The sequence below is a fragment of the Emys orbicularis genome, chromosome 3 (assembly GCF_028017835.1).
Source record: "Emys orbicularis isolate rEmyOrb1 chromosome 3, rEmyOrb1.hap1, whole genome shotgun sequence".
NCBI classification, from domain to species: Eukaryota; Metazoa; Chordata; order Testudines; family Emydidae; genus Emys; species Emys orbicularis.
Window position 1 is genome coordinate 15478080 of NC_088685.1, and position 24185 is coordinate 15502264.

A 24185-nucleotide genomic window follows, 5' to 3' on the forward strand; every position below is an offset into this window, starting at 1 on the left:
GATAATGGCCAATGGCTCCGCAATCACATCAACCAACTCCTTTAGCACCCTTGGATGCAGTGCATCTGGCCCCATGGACTTGTGCTCGTTTATCTTTTCTAAATAGTCCTGAACCACTTCATTACATAAAAACATAAGAATGGCCATACTGGGTCAGACCAAAGGTCCATCCAGCCCGGTATCCTGTCTACCGACAGTGACCAATGCCAGGTGTCCCAGAGGGACTGAACCTAACAGGTAATGATCAAGTGATCTCTCTCCTGCCATCCATCTCCACCCTCTGACAAACAGAGGCTTACCCATCCTGGCTAATAGCCATTAATAGACTTAACCTCCATTAATTTATCTAATTCTCTTTTAAACCCTGTTATAGTCCTAGCCTTCACAGCCTCCTCAGGCAAGGGGTTCCACAGGTTGACTGTGCGCTGTGTGAAGAAGAACTTCCTTTTATTTGTTTTAAACCTGCTTCCCATTCATTTCATTTGGTGGCCCCTTTTATATACCTCTATCATATCCCCCCTTAGTCTCCTCTTTTCCAAGCTGAAAAATCCTAGCCTCTTTAATCTCTCCTCATATGGGACTCATTCCAAATCCCTAATCATTTTAGTTGCCCTTTTCTGAACCTTTTCTAATGCCAGTATATTTTTTATGAGATGAGGAGACCACATCTGTATGCAATATTCAAGATGTGGGCATACCATGGATTTATATAAGGGCAATAAGATATTCTCCGTCTTATTCTCTATCCCTTTTTTAATGATTCCTAACATCCTGTTTGCTTTTTTGACTGCCACTGCACACTGCGTGAACGTCTTCCGAGAACTATCCATGATGACTCCAAGATCTCTTTCCTGATTAGTTGTAGCTAAATTAGGCCCCATCATATATGTATAGTTGGGGTTATTTTTTCCAATGTGCATTACTTTACATTTATCCACATTACATTTCATTTGCCATTTTGTTGCCCAGTCACTTAGTTTTGTGAGATCTTTTTGAAGTTCTTCACAGTCTGCTTTGGTCTTAACTATCTTGAGCAATTTAGTATCATCTGCAAACTTTGCCACTTCACTCTTTACCCCTTTCTCCAGATCATTTATGAATGAGTTGAATAGGATTGGTCCTAGGACTGACCCTTGGGGAACATCACTAGTTACCCCTCTCCATTCTGAAAATGTACCATTTATTCTTACCCTTTGTTCCCTGTCTTTTAACCAGTTCTCAATCCATGAAAGGATATTCCCTCTTATCCCATGACAACTTAATTTACGTAAGAGCCTTCGGTGAGGGACCTTGTCAAAGGCTTTCTGGAAATCTAAGTACACTATGTCCACTGGACCCTCCTTGTCAATATGTTTGTTGACCCCTTCAAAGAACTCTAATAGATTAGTAAGACATGATTTCCCTTTACAGAAACCATGTTGACTTTTGCCCAACAATTTATGTTCTTCTATGTGTCTAATAATTTTATTCTTTACTATTGTTTCAACTAATTTCCCGGTACTGACATTAGACTTACCGGTCTGTAATTGCCGGGATCACCTCTAGAGCCCTTTTTAAATATTGGTGTTACATTAGTTATCTTCCAGTCATTGGGTACAGAAGCTGATTTAAAGGACAGGTTACAAACCATAGTTAATAGTTCCTCAATTTCACATATATAGAAACAAAGAGTAGGTTTCCACAATGAAGAGAGGTAAACAGCAGGTTCCCCCAAGGAACTGTCCTGGGGTCTGTGCAGGTCAACATAGTAACGATCAAGAAAAAAGGAGTGCACAATGAAGTGGCAAAGTTTGCAGATGATACAAAATCATTCAAGATAATCAAGTCCAAAGCTCCTTGCGAAGAGTTACAAAAGGATCTCAGAAAACTGGGTGAATAGACAATAAAGTGGTGATGAACTTCAGCATTGATAAGTGCAATGTAATGCATACTGGCAAAAAAAGATTCCCAATTACACATATATGGGTTCTAAATTAGCTGTTATCACTGAAGATAGAGCTTGTGCAGTTAACATGACAAGTTCTCTAAAAACTTCAGCTCAATGTGCAGCAATAGTCAAAAAAAGCTAACAGAATATTAGGAACTATTAGGAAAGGGATAGAAAATAAAACAGAAAATATCATATTGCCACTATATAAATCCATAGTGAGCTCACACCTTGAATTGTCCAGTTCTGATAGATGGATCTCAATGAAAGATATAGTGGAACTGGAAAAGGAGCAAAGAAGAGCAACAAAGATGATCAAAGACATGGAATGGCTCCATACAAGAAGAAACTAGAAAGATTAGGGCTGTTCATCTGAGAAAAGAGACAACTAAGGGGAGATATAATAGAAGTCTATACAATCATGAATGGTGTGGAAAAAGTGAATAGAGAAGTGTTATTTGTCCTTTCCCACAATTCAGAAACCAGGAATCACCCAAAGAAATTAATAAGCAGCAGGTTTAATACAAACAATGGGAAGTACTTTTTCACACATCACAGTCAATCTGTGGAACTCATTGCCATGGGATGTTGTGATGGCCGAAGATATAACAGGGTTCAAAAAAGAACTAGATAAGTTCATGGAGGATAGGTTCATCAGTGGCTATCTGCCAGGATGGTCAAGGACACAACCCCATGATCAGGGCAACCCTAAACCTCCAACTGACAGAAACTGGGTGGAGAAGACAGGGAAGGATCACTGCAATATCACATCAAAATGGTAACATATTGCACTCAATTTGCCCAGCTGTAAATAAGGACATGGGGTGCAGAGTAGGGGACAACTGGGTTCCTGCTGGCATACTTCTAGTGTTGTAGAAATAAGGCATAAATGTTTAAGGGTGAGAGTAATAAACCATTGAAACAACTTACCATGAGGCATGGTGGGTTCTCTATCACTGACCATTTATAAATCAGGCTTGGATGTTCTTCTAACAGATATGCTCTAGGAATTATTTTGGGGAAGTTTTATGACCTGTGTACAGGCAGTCAGACTACAGGAGGACAATGGTCCCTTCTGGCCTTGGATTCTATAGATGTGATGTAATGTTTACAGTACGTCTCATGTAAATCACTCTATGGAGTTTTCACAGGGTAGTATAGAGCACCGCAAAATGCTATACGTGTAATAATTTCACTTAATTATTTTCTGAACATTGAGGGATGCTTATAAGAGTCTCTGTTTTTACCTGTTATTTTCATTTATAAGATAGGCCATTTTGATCCTGAGCAGCTGTAACAAAATTAAAGTAACAGCCCTAAAAACTTGCTGTTACTAATTGTTGTTGCTGCCCAAACTCCCAACAACCATATATTCACTTGCCCGATACAGATAAAGGACAAGTAATGTAAGTACAAACTCATATCAACAAGTGGCCTCAAACGAAACCTCATCCCACTCTGCAAAAACGAGAGCCTTGTAATTTGCCCTAGCGTCAAGGTCAACAAATCGAGCCTCTGATAGACCAAAGAGGGAAATAAATGTTATGAGATGCAACTTCAGAGTGAAATATTGTGCTCTCTCTGGGACTGGCTCTTGATGGTGTCTCTGGGTATTTCCAAACACTGTGGATCCATAGCCGTGGTCAGGTTTGTCAGGATGTTCTACGCATCGCTTCTCTGGTCGAGTTCAGGATCCTGACACAAGGAAGAAAGGAGAGCAGCAGAATACGGACCCTGGACTTCAGAAAAGCAGATTTTGACTCCCTCAGGGAACAGATGGGCAGGATCCCCTGGGAGAATAACATGAAGGGCAAAGGGGTCCAGGAGAGCTGGCTGTATTTTAAAGAATCCTTATTATGGTTGCAGGAACAAACCATCCCGACGTGTAGAAAGAATAGTAAATATGGCAGGCGACCAGCTTGGCTTAACAGTGAAATCCTTGCTGACCTTAAATGCAAAAAAGAAGCTTACAAGAAGTGGAAGATTGGACAAATGACCAGGGAGGAGTATAAAAATATCGCTCAGGCATACAGGAGTGAAATCAGGAAGGCCAAATTGCACTTGGAGTTGCAGCTAGTAAGAGATGTTAAGAGTAACAAGAAGGGTTTCTTCAGGTATGTTAGCAACAAGAAGAAAGTCAAGGAAAGTGTGGGCCCCTTACTGAATGAGGGAGGCAACCTAGTGACAGAGGATGTGGAAAAAGCTAATGTACTCAATGCTTTTTTTGCCTCTGTCTTCACAAATAAGGTCAGCTCCCAGACTGCTGGACTGGGCAGCACAGTATGGGGAGGAGGTGACCAGCCCTCCGTGGAGAAAGAAGTGATTCAGGACTATTTAGAAAAACTGGATGAGCACAAATCCATGGGGCTGGATGCGCTGCATCCGAGGGTGCTAAAGGAGTTGGCAGATGTGATTGCGGAGCCATTGGCCATCATCTTTGAAAACTCATGGCGATCGGGGGAGGTCCTGATGACTGGAAAAAGGCTAATGTAGTGCCCATCTTTTAAAAAGGGAAGGAGGAGGATCCGGGGAACTACAAGCCAGTCAGCCTCACCTCAGTCCTTGGAAAAATCATGGAGCAGGTCCTCAAGGAATCAATTATGAAACACTTAGAGGAGAGGAAAGTGATCAGGAACCGTCAGCTTGGATTCACCAAGGGCAAGTCATGCCTGACTAACCTAATTGCCTTCTATGAGGACATAACTGGCTCTGTGGATGAGGGGAAAGCAGTGGATGTGTTATTCCTTGACTTTAGCAAAGCTTTTGATACGGTCTCCCACAGTATACTTGCCGCCAAGTTAAAGAAGTATGGGCTGAATGAATGGACTGTAAGGTGGATAGAAATCTGTCTAGATCGTCGGGCTCAACGGGTAGTGATCAATGGCTCCCTGTCTAGTTGGCAGCCGGTTTCAAGCGGAGTGCCCCAAGGGTCGGTCCTGGGGCCGGTTTTGTTTAATATCTTTATTAATGATCTGGAGGATGGTGTGGACTGCACTCTCAGCAAATTTGCAGATGACACTAAACTGGGAGGCGTGGTAGATATGCTGGAGGGTAGGGATCAGATACAGAGGGACCTAGACAAATTGGAGGATTGGGCCAAAAGAAACCTGATGAGGTTCAACAAGGACAAGTGCAGAGTCCTGCACTTAGGACAGAAGAATCCTATGCACTGCTACAGACTAGGGACCGAATGGCTAGGTAGCAGTTCTGCAGAATAGGACCTAGGGGTCACAGTGGACGAGAAGCTGAATATGAGTCAACAGTGTGCTCTTGTTGCCAAGAAGGCTAATGGCATTTTGGGCTGTATAAGTAGGGGCATTGCCAGCAGATCGAGGGACATGATCGTTCCCCTTTATGCGACATTGGTGATGCCTCATCTTGAGTACTGTGTCCAGTTTGGGGCCCCACACTACAAGAAGGATGTGGAAATATTGGAAAGAGTCCAGCGGAGGGCAACAAAAATGATTAGGGGTCTGGAGCACATGACTTATGAGGAGAGGCTGAGGGAACTGGGATTGTTTAGTCTCCAGAAGAGAAGAATGAGTGGGGATTTGATAGCTGCTTTCAACTACCTGAGGGGGGGGGGGGTCCAAAGAGGATGGAGCTCGGCTGTTCTCAGTGGTGGCAGATGACAGAACAAGGAGCAATGGTCTCAAGTTGCAGTGGGGGAGGTCTAGGTTGGATATTAGGAAACACTATTTCACTAGGAGGGTGGTGAAGCACTGGAATGCTTTACCTAGGGAGGTGGTGGAATCTCCTTCCTTGGAGGTTTTTAAGGCCCAGCTTGACAAAGCCCTGGCTGGGATGATTTAGTTGGGAATTGGTCTTGGTTTGAGCAGGGGGTTGGACTAGATGACCTCCTGAGGTCCCTTCCAACCCTGATATTCTATGATTCTATGATTCTCTTTTTGTTTATCTTAATCAGCCGACATAGTTCAGGTAAGCACAAAATACACAAACTTAAGCCAACGCCAGCCATGCAAGAACATGAACAGTGACCTCGTTGTATTAAATAGTGTACACTCAAGTATAAAGTGCTTTTCAGTTCAGTCGTTGGACCCTTCACATCATTGGACTTTTCATTGCTGGGATCGCCTTGCCTTTTCAATCTATCCCCGGAAGTCTTTTCTGTTGACTTTGTCTCCCCATAAGGTACAGTATGTCTTCCCAATACGGGTTATTGCAAGTTTTGGCTGGCTAGGGAGCTAAAGTTTCTGCCCTGAATTTGTATTAGGTAAAAATATCCCCATCTGACTTACATTACTGGAGTCATATTGAAATTCCCCCTCTATGTAAGGTCTAGGGATTGCTTTGTGGCTTTCACTTATTTATTGATATTTTGCTTTTCTACAGAGGTTTTCATCTGAGTATCTTTAATCACTCTACAGACATTAATTACTGAAGCTTCTCAGGATACGTATTATTTGCCCATGTGACACATTTGTAAGATGAGAAACAGTGAGATTAAGGTCAACATTTTCAAATGTGGATGTCTAAAGCTAGGCCATTCACATTGAGGACTTAACTAAATGGCACCAATGACAATCTGCCTACGAATTTAATCACCGAACTTTGACCAAATTGACTTGAGCTAGAGTGAATCACAGGTAAAGCCCTTGGAATAGGGCAAAGGATTCCTACCAGTTTCCTTCTCTAACCACTAGCAGTCTCCACCACTTGTAAGAAACTATTTTTTACATCTATTTTTTACACTATTCCAGTGATCAGATAATCCAATCAAAAATGTGCTGTTTATTTTATTTCTTCTTGAAAAAGAAGGTGGGTGAGGTCATAACTTTTATTGGACCAACTTCTGTTGGTGAAAGAGACAAGCTTCTGAGCCACACAGAGCTCTTCTTCATGTCTGGCAGAATTGAGACGCCTTCCCTGTACGTGCTGAGCTCGCCCTGGTTTCTAAACAGTATCTGAAGGATATATATTTTTTGAAGGAGTTCCATTACAGTTTGTGATTTGGCAGTTTCTAGAAACCAATTTGTTGTAAGATAGGTGGGATTGTTTATCCATGGCATCATTTTGCAATTCCAGGTTGAGATGATCTGTTCAAATTGGGAGCTGAAGGCCGTGTTTGTCACTAGAATATCGGCTAAATTTTGTACCATTCTGTCCAAAAATATTTGTATGTGGAAAGGAAACCTATCCTTGGACTGCAAGTAAGATGACATTGGCTTGTATCCCTGAGAATGCCTCTCTAATTTCACATTGTGGTTGCCTTTAATTGACATTTATACATATTCACCGATCCTGGTTACTTTACAAAATATTTTATGTGAAATATTGGGGAGTCTAATTTATCTGTAGCCTGAACTATGCTCCTGTATTTCTTTCCTGGCTGGTATAAACCCTGCTTTCTCCTGTCCAAATATTTCTGTCCCCTGATTTCTATTCTGGTTAATGAGGTCCCCACCACTGATAGACTCTGACACCCATTTTTAAAGGTGACTTGCAAAGAATCTGAAGATGGCATGGAAGGTGTGGGTTTATTTGGGGTTTGTTTTTGTTTTTCCGACCAACCTAAAAAGAAGGGGAAAGGGATTTCTGTTTTTTTTTTTTTTTTACTTTCAGAAATATCAGGAATGTGAAAGTCTGATCTTCAGCAATTTGCTGGAAAAGCTATTGGGAGCCTTAGGTTTTTTCTTCACTAGAAAAAAAGAAAAAAAGAAATTATTTGTTTTTACATCAAAATAGCTCCTGTCTATGTAAAACCCTAGTGGGACAAGGCCCAGGTCATTTTTACCTCATCATAGCGAGTTGAGGTCAACCCTACACCCACTATTTAGGCTTTACCTCAGCGAGTTACATTGAGATAAAAACTGCCCTGTGTCTCATCTCCACTAGCTGGCTATCTTGATGTAAAAAACACACCTTTTTGCAGTGAAAACATAGCCTCAGAGATTTGTATGATCTCTTCTCTCACCTTAACTGAAGGGTCTCATAGGCGCAGGAGTTAAAAGGGGATAACAAAAGAGCAAAACACTTTGCACTACCTGACTGGTGCAAATTGAACCAAAGACTCCTGCCCAATACTGGTAAAAATATATATTGAATTCTTATAGAAAATGGTTTAAAAACTCTTCTGCTGTCATGCTGAGGGACTGAATTTGCCCTCACACTCCAGCCCCTATTCACCATTCAGACAGCATATAGGTGGCTGTAACAGCTCATAAGGGGCAGGAGAAAATGACTTCTACTTGGCTGGACCTCTTGGAGGGAGAGCACAGAAAATGTCCCGGTGTGTGTTCTGAGAACAGGCGTTGACACTCAGTCCTTTAGAACCTCATCCTGCAGCGAGCTAAGTATTTCCTGAAAGATCCTGAATTATCTCAGCTCCCACTGAAATCAGTGGAACTGCATGCTGCTTAAGCCTTACGAACCCCAGCTCCTGGGTCCTATAGCCAGCTGGTGTACTTCAAAGCACCCCAAGGCCAGCATAGGGCCAGCACAGAACTGGCCCCAGGATCAGGGATTCTATCGGTCTTCTTTGTAGACCTCTTGTCAGCTGCACATAATGGAATTTGATTGCAAATAAGAGCATAAGCCTCTATTTTTTTTCCTCGTTCTGAAAGAAATACAGGCAAATCTGTTCTTAATCCTTTATATTTGTCTATTTAAAAGACTTTACACATGATGGATATTTAGGTGTGTCCCTCCCTTCGGAGTGTATGGGAGCCTTTCTGAGTTGATCCAGGCTGGCTTGATTATGAAACTTGAGTATAATTTAAAAACATAATTGGCAGTGTTCTTAGAATTTAGAACTAGGCTTGTCAATATATTGGTGGTGAGGATGCCTTGGGAGGATGTTGATGTGTCTCTTTGTTGATCTATGCTAAATGGGTCGTTGGTCTCAACTCAGTACCTATTGAATAAATGTCCACTCCACAAAGAGCACCACTAATGTTGGCACAAATTTTCACCATTATCACCATGATTGGGAACCTAATTAAACAAACTAAATGAATTTGCATGAAGACAGAGCTTCTCACCCCTCAGGGTGGTTCTCCAGGATGGAGCCATAATGACCAACAGAATAGGTACATTGCTTAAATGATGCACTTTTTTTGTGGCCAGAGTACTTCAGTTTCCATTGTAATGCTCTCATTGTTTTAGTTTTCACAAGTACTTTAAAACAATCTGGTTCTTCGGTATTACAAAAGTTAAGGGTGCAAAACATATTGCAATCGAATAGATTCATTGTCCTGGACATTATACTTGAATGGAATACAGAGAATCATGGAATGTGCAACTAACTGAATAAGTAAGATGCTTTTGTATAGAACCAAATGAAAGTCTGTTTTCATACTCACAGCATCCTGTTCAATGGCCATCAATAATTCTAGCATTCACTTTTCACAGCTCCTCTCCCATCTACTCTCTTTTCTTATTGTCCTCTCCTTCCATTCCCCTGGAAACCTATGTGGTCTCCCCACCTAGATACATTAGATAATGTTTTCAGCTACTTGGTTAAAAGTCCAAATTTCCATTCCTTGGGAAATTGCAAAATTTTGAAAAAAATTGTTTTGAAGTGAGAAGTAGAAATTTCAAAATTTCCCCGTGGAAGGGAAGTGAAGGAGACTGATTTAGAAATAACTGAAACATTTCCTTTGGAAAATTTCAAAATTAACTTCCACCTCAGAGACCAATCTCCAAAATGGGCTCAGCCAAGGCTCCCAGCACTTCTAGTCACCCGCTCCCCATCAGCATCAGGGCTGACAGGGAGCTGGAAGCTTAGAAGGTCTATGAGTTACAGCTAAGCTGTGAGCCTAGGAACTGGGGCTCACAGGTCTTCCAGGCTACCAGCTCCATGGCAGGGAGCCCTGAGGGCCCCCAGGATTTCCAGGCTCCCTGCTGCGGTGTTGGTACTTAGTTTCTGAGAGTACCTACTGGCGTCAGAGCTCCCGGCTCTGTATCAGGGATCCTAGAATTCCTGGGGTCTCCAATCCTGGGGCAATCTGTGTAGTGAATTGCTCTGGAGCTGTAGACCCTGGAAGCCCTGGAGTACCTGGCGGTACTCCCTCAAAAAATTAATCAAACCCGACACATTTCCATGAAATGTTTCATTTTGGATGAGTCAGCATTTTACAAGAGAAAAATGTTCTGTCACAAAATTTCCAGCCAGCTCAACTATTTGTACTATGGCAGCAAAGAGCCGCTTCTCAATCGCTGACACATGGATTCTCGTTCTGAATGTGGTAGCTCCGAACTGGGTTACAAGTAGGAGTCCGGAAATCACAACCAAATGTGTTGAATGGTTAATGGAGGTCCCAGCTAGCGTCTAGCAAACCAGGAGTGAGTTCTTGGTGGGTCCCATTATGGAGATCTTTGAAAACCACTGCTAGAATCGTAACACTAAGAGGTTCTTATATACAATCTTACCATCTTCAGCATGTTTCTAGCTGTTGGATTTACCAATCTCCTGAGCGCATTGTGCTTGTCAGTGATCTCTATTTGCACTTCTGGCAAGTCAGTAGACAAAGCAGCATATACTGGAGCTGGATCCTAAAATGAAATAACGTACCATGTACTTGTTCATAAAATAAAATGTGTGCCAGTGTCTGAAATGGTCCCAATCATGCAGATTTTACAAGTGTGATTTGTACGGTTCTCTTTCAAAAAAAACTGGCCCACAATTTAAGGTTTTGTAAATATAAGCTTTTGTAAAAACAAAAATATAAGATAATAGAAAGATTTCTAGGAAGAAATGGGAAGAAAATAATTTGCATGGGAATATTTATTTATATTTTTAAAAGGGTGAACAGAAATAGTGCAGCATTATACTACAGCATTAGCCCCTGAAAATGAATTTAAAAATGACTACAAATAAAACTGACTAGTCTAGTGTAATTTTACTAACTGAGGCCCCAATGCTTGGCCTGCAGGCAGCACTTATGTGGATCCGGTTTCAGGGTTGGGCGCTGAATTAATTACTAAGGCTACGGCTACACTACAGAACTGTGCTGCTGTAGCCCTGATAGTGCAGAAGCTCTAAGCTGATGGGAGAGAGTTCTTACGGTGACATGAGCGGTGGTAACTACGTCAGCAGGAGAAGATCTCCCACCGACATACCGCTGTCCACACTGGTGCTTAGGTAGGCGTAACTTACGTTGGCTTATTCACACCCCTGAGCGATATAACTTATACTGACCTAAACTGTAGTCTGTCCTTAGCCTAAGTAAAGCAAATAGCACTCAGGGACAGGAGTTAAATTTTACACAAAAATCTTTCAGGTTTAAGAGTTCTATATTAATGCCACATGCAAGGAAACTTGTTATCTAAAACATCTAAGGTGTTTAACCTGACAATTTGTAATGCAATATTGTTACTGAAATTCAGTAGGAGCTGGGGACATAACATCTTTAAAAATCCCAGCCATAAGATTTAGGGCTTGTCTTCACTGGCCTGCTAAATCGGCACCGCTGCGATTGATGCAGTGACATTGATTTAGCGGGTCTGGTGAAGACACGATAAGTCGATGGCAGAGCGCTCTCCCATTGACTTCACTACTCCACCACCCCGAGAGGCAGAAGCTAAGTCAGCGGGAGAGTGTCTCCCATCAACATAGCATGGTGTAGACACCTCAGTAGTTCGATGTAAGCTACATCGCTCAGGTGTGGTGATTTTTTCACCCCCCTGAGCGATGTAACTTACATTGACCTAAGCAGCAGTGTAGACCAGGCCTTAGACTCATAGAAATGTAGAGCTGGAAGGGACCTTGAAGTCATCTAGTCTAGCCCTTGTACTGAGGCAGGAACAAGTGACAGGTGTTTGTCCAACTTGCTCTTAAAAATCTCCAATGATGGGGATTACACAATCTCCCTTGGAAAGTTATTCTACTACTTAACTATTCTTAGTTAGAATTTTTTCCTAATATCTTCCTAATAACCTATATCTCCCTTAATTGCAGCAGATTAAACCAATTACTTCTTGTTCTGCATTCAGTGGACATGGAGAACTATTGCTCACCATCTTCTTTATAACAACCCTTAACATATTTGAAGACTATCAGGTCCCCCCCTCTCAGTCTTCTCTAAAGACTAAATATGCCTCATAGGTTAGGTATTCAATGTCTTTTATCATTTTTGTTGCTCTCCTCTGGACTTAATTAAAACACTCATTCTATACGACTGATTTTTTGCAAAATCATGAACATGATTTAGTAATCATAAACTGATTTTTTCTATTGTGCCTCAAGAAGTATGGGCTGATCTGTTTGGTTAAATGCAACGTAGGTTTCCCAGATGATACAAAGCAATAATGTAGCTGTCATTCTGGCTTTGGATTTTGTTTAAAAATACCCCTGTGGGACATTCAGGCAAACATTTAGCTTGAAGAAAGCCCTGAAAACAAAAAAAAAGTAATAATAGAAACATTTTCCTGATTACAAATAAATAAATTAGGACACAACTATTAAATGGCAACAATTTATGGTTTGCTTTTTACAATGGACCCATGATCTAAATAAAATACACACAGTTACTTACAGTTTTGTTTTCAACGCTTTTTTTAATCTTTTTTTTTTTTGCCTAAACTTCACCCCACCTATGATAAAAGCTAAAAATAGGAGGGCAGGATCTATGCTTTAGTTATATCCTAATAGAGAGGATAATTGTGCCTTAGGAACACTGAATGCCATGAAATGGTTATTTCGTTGGGCCTGTTGCAAAGTCTAATGAAGTCAGTGGAGACTCCCTTTGGGTATGTCTACACCAGTGGTTCTCAAACTAGGGCCGCCGCTTGTTCAGGGAAAGCCCCTGGTGGGCCGGGCCGGTTTGTTTACCTGCCCCATCCACAGTTTCAGCTGATCCGCGGCTCCCACTGGTCATTTGCCGCTCCAGGCCAATGGGGGCTGCGGGAAGCGGCGGCCAGCACATCCCTTGGCCCGTGCCGCTTCCCGCAGCCCCCATTGGCCTGGAACAGTGAACCGTGGCCAGTGGGAGCCGCGATCGGCCAAACCTGTGGACACGGCAGGTAAACAAACCAGCCCAGCCCACCAGGAGCTTTCCCTGAACAAGCAGCAGCCCTAGTTTGAGAACCACTGGTCTACACTACCCGCCGGATCGGTGGGCAGCGATCGATCCAGCGGGGATTGATTTATTGCGTCTAGTCTAGACGCGATAAATCGACCCCCGAGCACACTCCTGTCGACTCCTGTATTCCACCGCCCCAAGAGGCACAGGCAGAGTCGACGGGGGAGTGGCAGCAGTCGACTCACCACAGTGAAGACACCGCGGTGAGTAGGTCTAAGTACGTCGACTTCAGCTACATTATTCACGTAGATGAAGTTGCGTAACTTAGATCGATACCTCCCCAGTGTAGAACAAGCCTTTGACTTCACTGAGCTTTAGATGATGCCCTATATATTTATGTACCAAAAATATTCCTCCTTCACTCTTATCACCACTAAACACATTATTTAGGGAACAATGAACATTGGAATTATCATTTATCTTTATGGTGCATTGGTGTCCTACAGAGAGTAAAGATAGTCTAGTGATAAGGGTGCTGCCCTTCCATTTAGGAGCTGTGGGTTCAATTCCTTGGTATACTACAGACTTTCTGTCTGGGTAAGTCACATAGCCTCTCTGTTCTCCATCAGCCAAGTAGTGATGATAACACTTTCCTACCTCAGGAATTACTATGTTAAGGATTGTGAAGTGCTCAGATAGTATGGTGATGGTAGAATATAAGTTCCTTGTCCAATCAGTCAAATGGATGCTTAGGAAGAAGTATTTTAGGACAAAGGTAGAAATTGCTGAGACCAGCTGCTGGTAAGAACGACAACAGCAAGAAATTTGTGCTTGGTGCAGACATAGAACAGAGATTCTTCCAATATCAGCAGGAAAAAAGGAGGGGTTATAATTAATGGTGCTGGTGGTCAAGTATCAGTTTTATCTGTGGGCTTCTAAGCAAGAACCAAAGCATTTGGAGGGACATAAAGTTTAAGGCTCATACCTGTCCAACAGACTGCTGTAGCCCAGTGGCCAGACACACAAGTGCAGTTAGCAGAATCATCTCTGAAAAAGTAAAGAACAATTGATAATCTCCTTGGCTATTACAAGTTTTATTGTCATGGGGATCCTGCCCCAAAGATCTCTCACAAGGTACAAATAGTTTATGGGGCACAGGTCACACCTTTATGAAACAAGAATGAAGGAGGGGAATGAACATAATAACCATTTTGATGTCGGGGTCTGAGTAGCAGACCTCTACCCAGCCAAAGATATTGTCTGGCCTGTTCAAGCCTCTCCACACATAATTCAAAACACTCAACCATCCCGTTCTGAGACTTAAATCACAATTTTAGATGGAATTGTTATTTGATAAATACTTTCATAGTTTATTGTTTCTAAAGTTTGAGTAGACTCAGGACCAAATTCTGCGCTAATGTAAATGGCGGCTGCTCTACTGACTGCCCATTCACAGACTTGGACCCTATGACTGTACATCAATAAATGTGTACTGTTAGCATCTATATAATTAAGGGAATCATTGGGAGAGTCCATTACATGAAGAGTTGTAAGTTTGTTGATGATAATTCAGTGAGAGCCATCTTGTTTCCTTTTAGATCCATTATTTAAAAACACAAATATTCCTTAATTTTCATGAACATAAATTCTGCAATCACAGGATATATGCCCATTTCAAATTTGTCAGTCCACATATTTTCTGGCCTGGTATTTACAAAGAGTGCATTCTTGGGTTTCCCACTCAACCAAAGCTGCGTATATACAAAACTGCATTCAGATTAGTGAGATTTATAATTAGAGCTGGTTGAAAAAGAGAAACATTTCAGTGGAAGTACTTTGATTCCACATTTTTTGTAATTGTATAAAAAAGTTCTGTTTTCTGACACCCCCTTCCCTTTTTTTTAAAGGAAGAAAAAAATCATTTTTGAAATTTGGAAATTTTCAAACATGAAATTGTGGGATTTTGAAAAACATTCTACCATGTGACTAAATGCCATCATTCAAAGCTGAAAATTTATAGTCTCCTAAAATGAAAACTGAGTCCCAAACAAACCTTCTACATTTTGCAAAAAGAATCCAAATCTGGTGTGGGTGGGTGTGGGAGAAACATCTTGCACAGCAGCTAGCAGGCTGCATTCCATTGTTTAAAGTCGCTAATGAAAATATTTAAAAAATGGAAAATAAAATAAATGTTTTGGGAAAAATTTGCATTATTGAAAAATGGGGCATTTTTCAAGATTTTTGTTAAAAATTCTGACCAACCCTATTTCTAATATTCAGGCACTGAATTGAGTGACTAAAATCGGTATTATTTTGGTTAAAAACAATTCCAGCAATGACATTTCAGCGATAGCTTAGGTATATAATGACATTGTCAGTGTAACATTCTGTAATAAACAGCCAAAAGATTTTGCCATCATGATTCTTTTTACATTAAAATCATTGCTTTGTACCTTATCGACTTGTAGGCAGATAGGATGGGCTGTCTCTTCTGATTCCTTAGGAAGAAATTAGCAATATATTTATGTGAAGGGATATTGTATATATAGCCCACCTGTTTCCAGATTTGTGCAAGGTGCTATATAACCCAAGCCAGTGACTCTAGCACTGCATTTGTCATACATTCTCCTAACAGGTTTTAACAACTTTTAGTGATAGGGGTTGATTTTTTTTTTTTTGTATAACACTTATTGCATCTTTCACAAAATCTTCTATCCAGAAGAAAAGTTGGAAGTAAGTAAAATATGACTTTTGGCAAGCAATGTATCATTAAGCAGTCTGGACTACATGATGTTGCCTCATATGTGAGCGAGGAGAGAGAGAGTAAAGGGAGCTCTTGCCCAATAGCACACAAGGGACAGTCATAAGCTAGTTCCCAGAACTGGGGAGACTGTAGTGGTGTAGAATGATATCAGTGCTATAGTAATCTACACGAAGAAAGTGAGTCTGTGTCCCACTGTAATGGCCAGTCCATATAAAGGAGAGGCTACCAGCAGGAGCAGTTTGGCTCTCCACAACTGGGAAAGGTGGGAATCAGATATTATGGTGATGGATGCCATATAGGTGTATAGACAGATCCCTCTTGCAAAGACCAGGAGGTTGGCCAGAGTGGACCTGGGTCTTGCAGATTTGGGAAGCCTCAATTAGCTGTGAGGAGTTGGGAAAATATCATTGTTTAAACTGGTTCATGTTGAAAACTTTAACAATAATTTAACCAGGTTCACATCTAAACTTAAAGGGTGTGATTCTCGTTTACACTAAGGCCTGTTTTATGCCATTCTCGCAGTGTAAAGGGGTAAATGAGGATGAGACCCAAGGAGTTTAGTGTGCACTTATGTTAAATGTGCAAGTATGCACAGAGCATTGTTCATGAGGGCATTTTGGGGGGCTGATGCAATTTCAAAGCAGTCATTCTTTCTTCTAGGTTGTTTTTTCTCCTCAATGATGAAGGTGTTACAATATTCCCAGAAACTCTTCATTATATAATTGGTGGACTCTCTTTCCATTATTTAGATATCACCTGTGGTGAAAATCTCTATTATTCAAGTGTTCCCAAATCATGGTCATCTGCACTCCAAGGTTGGTTTGATGAGAGAGATTCCTTCACATTCGGTGTTGGACCAACAACATCAAATGCAGTGACTGGACACTATACTCAGGTATGGACAACATCAAATGCAGTGACTGGACACTATACTCAGGTATGGGTAGTGACTATAGCATAACATGCCACATTTGCTAAAGAGTCCTCTAAACTTGTGCCAGAAGTCTTATGCATGCAAGTGTTCACATGAGAACATGGCATAGTTGCATATCTAACTAACTGATTTTCTAATGCGAATCCAGGTTTTGGGGCATAAGACTAATTTTCTTGATCAAAATTAGACGCTTAAAAGTTTGCATGCACAAAATTGGTGACACAACTTTAGACGCCGTACTGAGGTGATTTGGAAAATGTGTTTAATTTGGATCATCACTAAATTCATAATTTAAGAAGGAAACAGATGCAGCCTTTGACATGAGGTACATTATTTTTTTCACCAGGGACTATCCAACATCACTCCTTGAGCCATAATATTTAGTCCACTATATTTAAGCAAGAAGGCACCCCTTCATAATCCTTTTATAGCAGATAAGGCCCAGGCAGTGGATCCCAACTGGTCCTTATTTGACAGACAAAGATTCAGGGTAGTGTCTCATCAATCATATCAACTGAAGATTTTCTCCAGTGCTTCCCCTTTCAAAATGAACCATCCTCTTGGACTTCTGGAGGAATCAGAATTTATATGAGGGGTAGGACGCTGCTGAAGGTTTGATCTGTGAAGGAGTGGGAGCCAGTAGCAACACTATCTTTCCTAGAATCTCACCTCTAATGTCATCTAACTATCTGAGGATCTTCACTTAGATTCAGCATCTGTATTGCAGTGCGGTCCTGCTTACATTACAGACACAAGGAGATTTGTTATGTCTTTGTAACATAAAGGACTCAGCCCAGATTTGAACATCCAGTATATGTCTAGCCCCCAGTCTAAACAGCAGAGAACACAACTTCTTTAAATACTGAATAAAACTAATTTGAAATGTGCTTCTGTTTGCATTAATGACCCTCTTTCTAGGGAAATCACCGACACACTAGTCAAACATACTTACTTTTAGAAGCCCTCACTGCATCACAATTATAGTATATTGACAAAACGGGGACATCAAGGGGCAGATTCTCAGCTGATGTAAATCAGGGGAGCACCAGTGAGGCCCAGGGTGCTACTTTGATTTATAGCAGCTAAGGAACTGACCTATGAAATCTACATATTTTACAAAATTCTGCCCTATTTCCTGCTGTCTGAGAATTACACTCAGTTACATCACAGTGATGCTGTCTAGTAGTGAAAGCAAGGAATTGCTAGCTGAGGGACTCTGCCATGGATTCACCATGTGATTGTAGGCAAAGTGTTTCACCTGTCTCTGCCTCAGGTTCAACTAGAGATAATGATACCCATCATGGCATCCTTCTTAGAGAGCCTTAATATTACTACTACATGGTACAATGATTCTGTGCAAAAATCTCAGTGGCAAAGTTAAATATCACTGTTAAATGTAGATATTATTATTGTTACTCTTTACAAGAATAGATAACATTATCTAATGTGTTTATTTTCCTATTTACAGATGGTTTGGTATAAGTCTTATGAGATTGGATGTTCATTTGCTTTCTGTCCATACTCAGCTCTGTACAAGCACTATTATGTTTGCCATTACTACCCTGCGTACGTATTCACTGTGGATTTTAGTCATTTTATGAATCCCTTTTGTCATTTCATTTCTGAAATAATTCAGCAAGACTTCAGCTAAATAGCAGCATGTATGATAATTACCATGTGTGATTATGAATGGATGAAGTGTGGTAAGGGTCAGATATGTGAATCTCTTGAAAAAATGTTCAGGGATACTTACACCAAAATTAAATCCTTCACTATGAAACCCCCCAGCAGAATACCATGAAGATTATCTTTGAATTCCATAACTTTTCCGCATCAGTAAATTAAGACCCTCATGGTATGTAACCCTCTCAGACTAAGCCCAGTATATAGTATTATGGCCCTACCAAACTCACAGTCCATTTTGGTCAATTTCATGGTCATAGGATTTTAAAAATTGTAAATTTCATGATTTCAGCTATTTAAATCTGAAATTTCACAGTGTTGTAATTTTAGGGGTCTTGACCCAAAAGGCAACAGTGCAGGGGATTGCCAGGTTAGTGTAGGCAGGTCGCGGTACTGCTATCCTTATTTCTGTGCTGCTGCTGGTAGCAGCGCTTCCTTCAGAGCTGGGCAGCTGGAGAGCAGAGGCTGCTGGCCAGGAGCCCAGCTCTGAAGGCAGAGCCGCCGCCAGCATCAGCACAGAACTAAGAGTGGCAATACCATACAATACCATACTTACTTCTGTGCTGCTGCCTGTAGAACTGGGCCCTCAGGCAGCAGCCACCACTCTCTGACCGCCCTGCTCTGAAGGCAGCAGCGCAGAAGTAAGGATGGGATGGCGTGGTACCACCCTTGCCACCCTCACTTCTGCGGTGCTGCTGGTGTGGCGCTGCCTTCAGAGCCGGTGCCCAGCTACCAGCTTCCGCTCTCCGGCCGCCCAGCTCTGAAGGCAGCGCAAAAGTAAAGGTGGCATTACCGCGACCCCCATAAAATAGCTTTGTGACTCCCCTGCAAGTCCCTTTTGGGTCAGGAACCCCAATTTGAGAAATACTGGTCTCCCCTGTTAAATCTGTATAGATAGGGTAAAAGCACAAAAAAGACCAGTTTCACAGGGTGGGGGGGGAGGTGAGACCAGATTTCATGGGGGGAGACCAGATTTCGCAGACCGTGATGCGTTTTTCATGGCCATGAATTTGGTAGGGCCTTATCTATGATGTAGAGAGAGAACAAATTGGCAAGAGAGACAGGAACTGAGGAAGATGGGAACGTTTTAACGGGAATGGGCAAATCAAGGACACCTGGCTAGAGAAAATGGAAAGGAAAAAAATAATGAAACGGGTCTCATACAAAAATTCACTTTATTCACTTTGTTTCTACTCTATTTTATATCCTCCCCGCTCGTCCCCTGTCTGTGTTCTCAGGTAAGGCCCTCATCCTGCAACTGAATCCAACACAAAGGTTGCAATTGCAAATTCTTTGGGGGGATATACGTGTCTCATTTTATGTCTGTAAAGTAGTTGTTGCACACGTAATAATAATTCATAAGGAACTGACTTTCGGATAAAATGTACCCAGTGAAGATGTCAGAACTGGAGCTGTCCGAAAAAGAGAATTTCTGTTGTGTGGAAAATTCAGAGATTTTGAATTTTAGCCTGAATTAGGACAAACAGTCAAAATCTCAGATTTTTCTGTGGAACAAAATATTCCCAAAGATTTCATGTTCCTAAGGTTGAAATGTTTAATTTCATCCTTCTCATTTTTGACATATATTATATAATATTAGCAGCTGAAAGCCTGTGCTGGCACACAGCTCTAATTTGGAAAGTCATGTATGTAAAAAGCCGAAAATTGTGGAGAATTTAAAAATTGGATGGTAACAGACTGTGAATCCCAGTGATGATTGAACTACTGGTGATATTTCCATCACTGCACACTGACTCCACCGACATTCTAAACTTCAAGGTGTTATGTGGGATTATTGTGTGTGCTGTTAGTGTTGTGTAAGCGGATGTGTTGATTTGTGTGTGGATTGTGTTGTGCTGGAAATGTTTTGAGGATTTGTGTGGGTGGCGAGTGAGAGGTGTGTGCTGCAGTGAGGGGCTATCTGTGTTCGGGGTTATTGTGTCTACTGGTTGTGTACTTGTGTGGGTGGTTGTGTTGATTTGTGTGAGAAGGTGGGTTGTGCTAGAAGATTTGTGTTGATTTGTGTGGGTGTCAGCTGAGCACATGGGTGTGACAGCTGGGCCAAATAATCCACCATCTGTGGAGTTTTCCTCATATAATCATGCAAATTCTCTGTGGAGTAAAGACTGGTGATTGGTTGAGTTGCCTCTGATATCACAATGGTCTAGGACTCTGTGCATGACATAGATACATGCCTTACTGTATCTATACACCTCATGGGTGTAATTTGTAAACTCAAAATTACTAAGAACTTAAAAATTGGACTGCAATAGACTGTTAAACCCAGTGATGTCTCAACCTGGTGATACTGTGAACAAATGAGCTCTTAATCATGCTTCTAGCTGTTTCCATCACTTCACCCTGACTCAACAGACACATTAGGTTTCAGAATGACACACAGTGACATTCATGGAATACACCTCTACCCCGATATAGAGTGACCCGATATAACACTAATTCAGATATAATGTGGTAAAGCAGTGCTCCGGGGGGGGCGGGGCTGCGCACTCCGGCAGATCAAAGCAAGTTCGATATAACGCGGTTTCACCTATAACCCGGTAACATTTTTTGGCTCCTGAGGACAGCGTTATATCGGGGTAGAGATGTACATTATATTATATTTATTATATGATTTGAAATGATAAAGTCAAAATGAAATCTTTTACCTTATTGAAATGATTCAGTTCAATGATTTTCCATTGAAAATTTTGTTAAACTTGATATGTTTCCGTTTCCACAATGTTTAAATGTCAGTGAAACAGCATTTTCCAACAGAAAACTACCGTCAGAAAATTTGACCAGCTCTGGTCAAAACGCTACAGCCCAGATTTTAAGTTAGATGCTTGCAATTGCAGGAATACATTTGTACATGCCAATGCAGTATGCTCATACAAAACACTAACTAGTTATGCCTACATACATATAACTGATTTGCATGCATCAGGCAGGTGATGCAAATGTACATGCACAATTGTACTCACCTAACTTGACTAATGGCTGCAGAACCAGCCTCTTTTGTATGTACTCTGGATTGAACTTTGAAGTATGAATGAAAAATGAGGTTTGTCAGACATTTTATGTCATTTTAAAATTTTAGGGGAAATGTAGTAAGATCAGCTACGACACCTTACAAAAAAGGAGACCCATGCGGCGACTGTCCTGATGCTTGTGACAATGGACTGTGCAGTAAGTTAATATATTATTGTACCACCTACATATTTTTGGTGTGTCTCATGACGTGCTGAATTCCCTAATCCAGTCCAAGTAGAGCATGGGGGTTTGACGCCTCTGTTTGTAATGAGCAATGATACATATAGACACCACATTCTCTGGTTCAGGGCATTACAGCAGGTGTTCCAGTTCTGGCAGACAGCTATTCCTCTTTTATCTACAGGATTCTTACTTTTTCTGTAGTGTCGCTGTCACTCAAAAGCAGCTGCTATGTAATATGAATGAAGTTATTCTCCCTCCCATCCAGTCCCTCTGTGTCACAGACCCATAGTTCATGTCATTAGTAGGCAGTGCACCTAAGCAATGGTATTGCAATAACTGTAGCGTAGATTCCTTCTATGCAGTTGGTTTTTCTAATGTTACATTTAGTAATAAATTATGCCTGGGGGAATGTAAAGGGTTGCCACAGAGCTAAACCAAAAACATCCTGTGGCCTGACTGTGCTCTTATTCAAGTTAATGGCAAAACCTACGCTGATTTCAGTGGGAGAGGAGCAGGTTCATGGTTAGCGACGATCCCTTAGCCACACAGAATCGTCAGCACTTGTAAGAGTCTAAGGCAGCTTGAGGGAAGAGGAAAGGAAGAAAAGTCAGGGCCCTGGTGGGGAGAGGGTTGTTGGTCAAAACTCTTTCTGCCCGTTTCCCATTACCACCATTCTGCCCACATCCCTCTATCCAGCCTGCTCCTTTCAATTCCTGTCTCCTCCTACCTGCCCCCCACCTGCCCTGCAGCCATCTCCCTTCCTCCTCTCACCCCCATGCCAGGCAGTCAGTCATTTCTGTAGGCAGCTGCTTCCGCCCACAATCCCCTCACACAGCCAATGCACCAGCAGGGGGAGGGAGTATTGAGACCCTCCCTTCTGGCTTCTGGTCCCACTGCAGTTGCTGATGGGGGGAAGGAGCAATATAAGAACAACTCCATTCTCTTCGTAGCCCTGCGGGATGCATGAGTTTTCTTCAGGGATGTGGAAATGCCTGAGAGGACCACTGCATGCATGAGTGTCGTTCCCAGTGCATGACACTTGTCAGCCCTGCCCTCCCTTGGCATGGACCCCTGGGTCTGTGAACAGGACTCCACAGTGTTCAGAAAGGGGGTGCTGCAAAGTCAGCTGAATCTCCCATCTGCACTGAGGAGGAGAGTCATGCCTATGGGCAGAACCGGCTCCAGGGTTATTGCCGCCCCAAGCAGCAGAAGAAAGAAAAAAAAAAGCCGCGAACGCAATTGCGATCGGCGGCACTCCGGCGGCAGCTCCACCGCGCCGCATTTTTCTTCAGCGGGAATTCGGCGGCAGGTGCTTCCCTTCGAGAGGGACCTGCCGCCGAATTGCCACCGAACAGCCCGACGTGCCGCCCCTTCCCCTTGGCCGCCCCAAGCACCTGCTTGCTGGGCTGGTGCCTGGAGCCGGCCCTGCCTATGGGGAGTACATACCATGCCTGTCTCAAGGGTATAATTTGGTACACAGCTTTCACTCCCTTGGTTTATGTTGGTTTTGCTGAACTAAGGCAGGAGTATAAACTGTGTAAGGGGCTCAGGATTTGGCTCACACTCTGTGGATAGTTAAGCTTCTGTGACCCTTTAATTGGGGAGAAAAAATGGAAGTGAGAAAACATGTTTAATAAGGGTAAAATTCACCCCTGTACAGGAGACCAGCCAAAAGCTTGTGCAACACAAAAATTCCGGTGAATCCCATCAATGGTGCCTAGGCCTTTGTGCTGGCTCTCCACACAGGGGCGACTTTCATCTGAATGCGAATATATTTGAAAGGGAAAAAAAATCACAAGCTAGGATTGCTTTAGTCTCCGAGATCTGCTGTGCATTGTAAAGCACTTTGAGATCTGATGAAAGGGGCTATATCAGTACTGCAAAGAGCAAATAGAAATTTTCAGCCTGAATGACGTTCATGGTAGATTACAGTAAACAACAACACAAAAGAACAAAAGTGAAGTCTCCCTGAGAGAGCACAGTGTCTCCCCCAGAGCCAGTGCTAGCCATTGGGGGCCCTAAGCAGGAATATTTCCTGCCACCCCAATACTAAAACAGGCACGTTCTTAGAATAAAAAGCTAGTAGGAGGGGCCCTTGAACTGCTTGGGGCCCTAAGCAATTGCTTAGTCTGCTTCTGCCTAGCGCTGGCTCTGGGGTGTCTCCTATAAAACACGATGCAGCCGCTCTGCATCTCAGAATGGCTGTTTATCTTGGCAGACAAGCGAGTTCTTAGAGACTTAAACAAAACAAATGGGTAACAGTCATAGCAAAATAAACCGCATTAACCATGTGCTCCCATTTCTTTCAGCCAATCCTGGCAAGTATGAAGATACATACTCCAACTGTGGTCAAATAAAAAAGCAATTTACCTGTAAATACCCGTTTGTCCTAAAATATTGTGCCGGTTCCTGTCAGTGCACCACTGAAATACAGTAATAACTTAAAGTTAGCCTCTGCAGTAAAATGAAAATAAATAAAATCACATATTTCCAAACTAGAAATAATTCTAGATAAAGATTCTAACAATGTATTCTGCATTGTATGCTGTGATCCTCCTCCTGTGTAAGTTTCATGTTCTATTAAGTCTCACTTAATTATTAACTAGGGGCATCTGGTCTTCTCAATCTGCCTGTAGAACTCCTTACTGAAGGAGCTGATTGAAGGAACTTTCTTTTAAAATG

At 42.0% G+C, this 24185-nt stretch overlaps 1 protein-coding gene across 1 annotated transcript in view; it reads left to right on the plus strand.

Annotated features, from left to right (window-relative positions):
- LOC135875724 (cysteine-rich venom protein Cau1-like) overlaps positions 1-23940 on the plus strand; it is a 109574-nt gene extending 85634 nt beyond the window's left edge. The window contains exons 3-6 of the mRNA XM_065400705.1: positions 16423-16568; positions 18076-18173; positions 21388-21476; positions 23813-23940. Of these exons, the coding sequence (XP_065256777.1) occupies positions 16423-16568; positions 18076-18173; positions 21388-21476; positions 23813-23940 (461 nt within the window). The remainder of the gene's footprint in view (positions 1-16422; positions 16569-18075; positions 18174-21387; positions 21477-23812) is intronic.
- Positions 23941-24185: the final 245 nt, after the last annotated feature.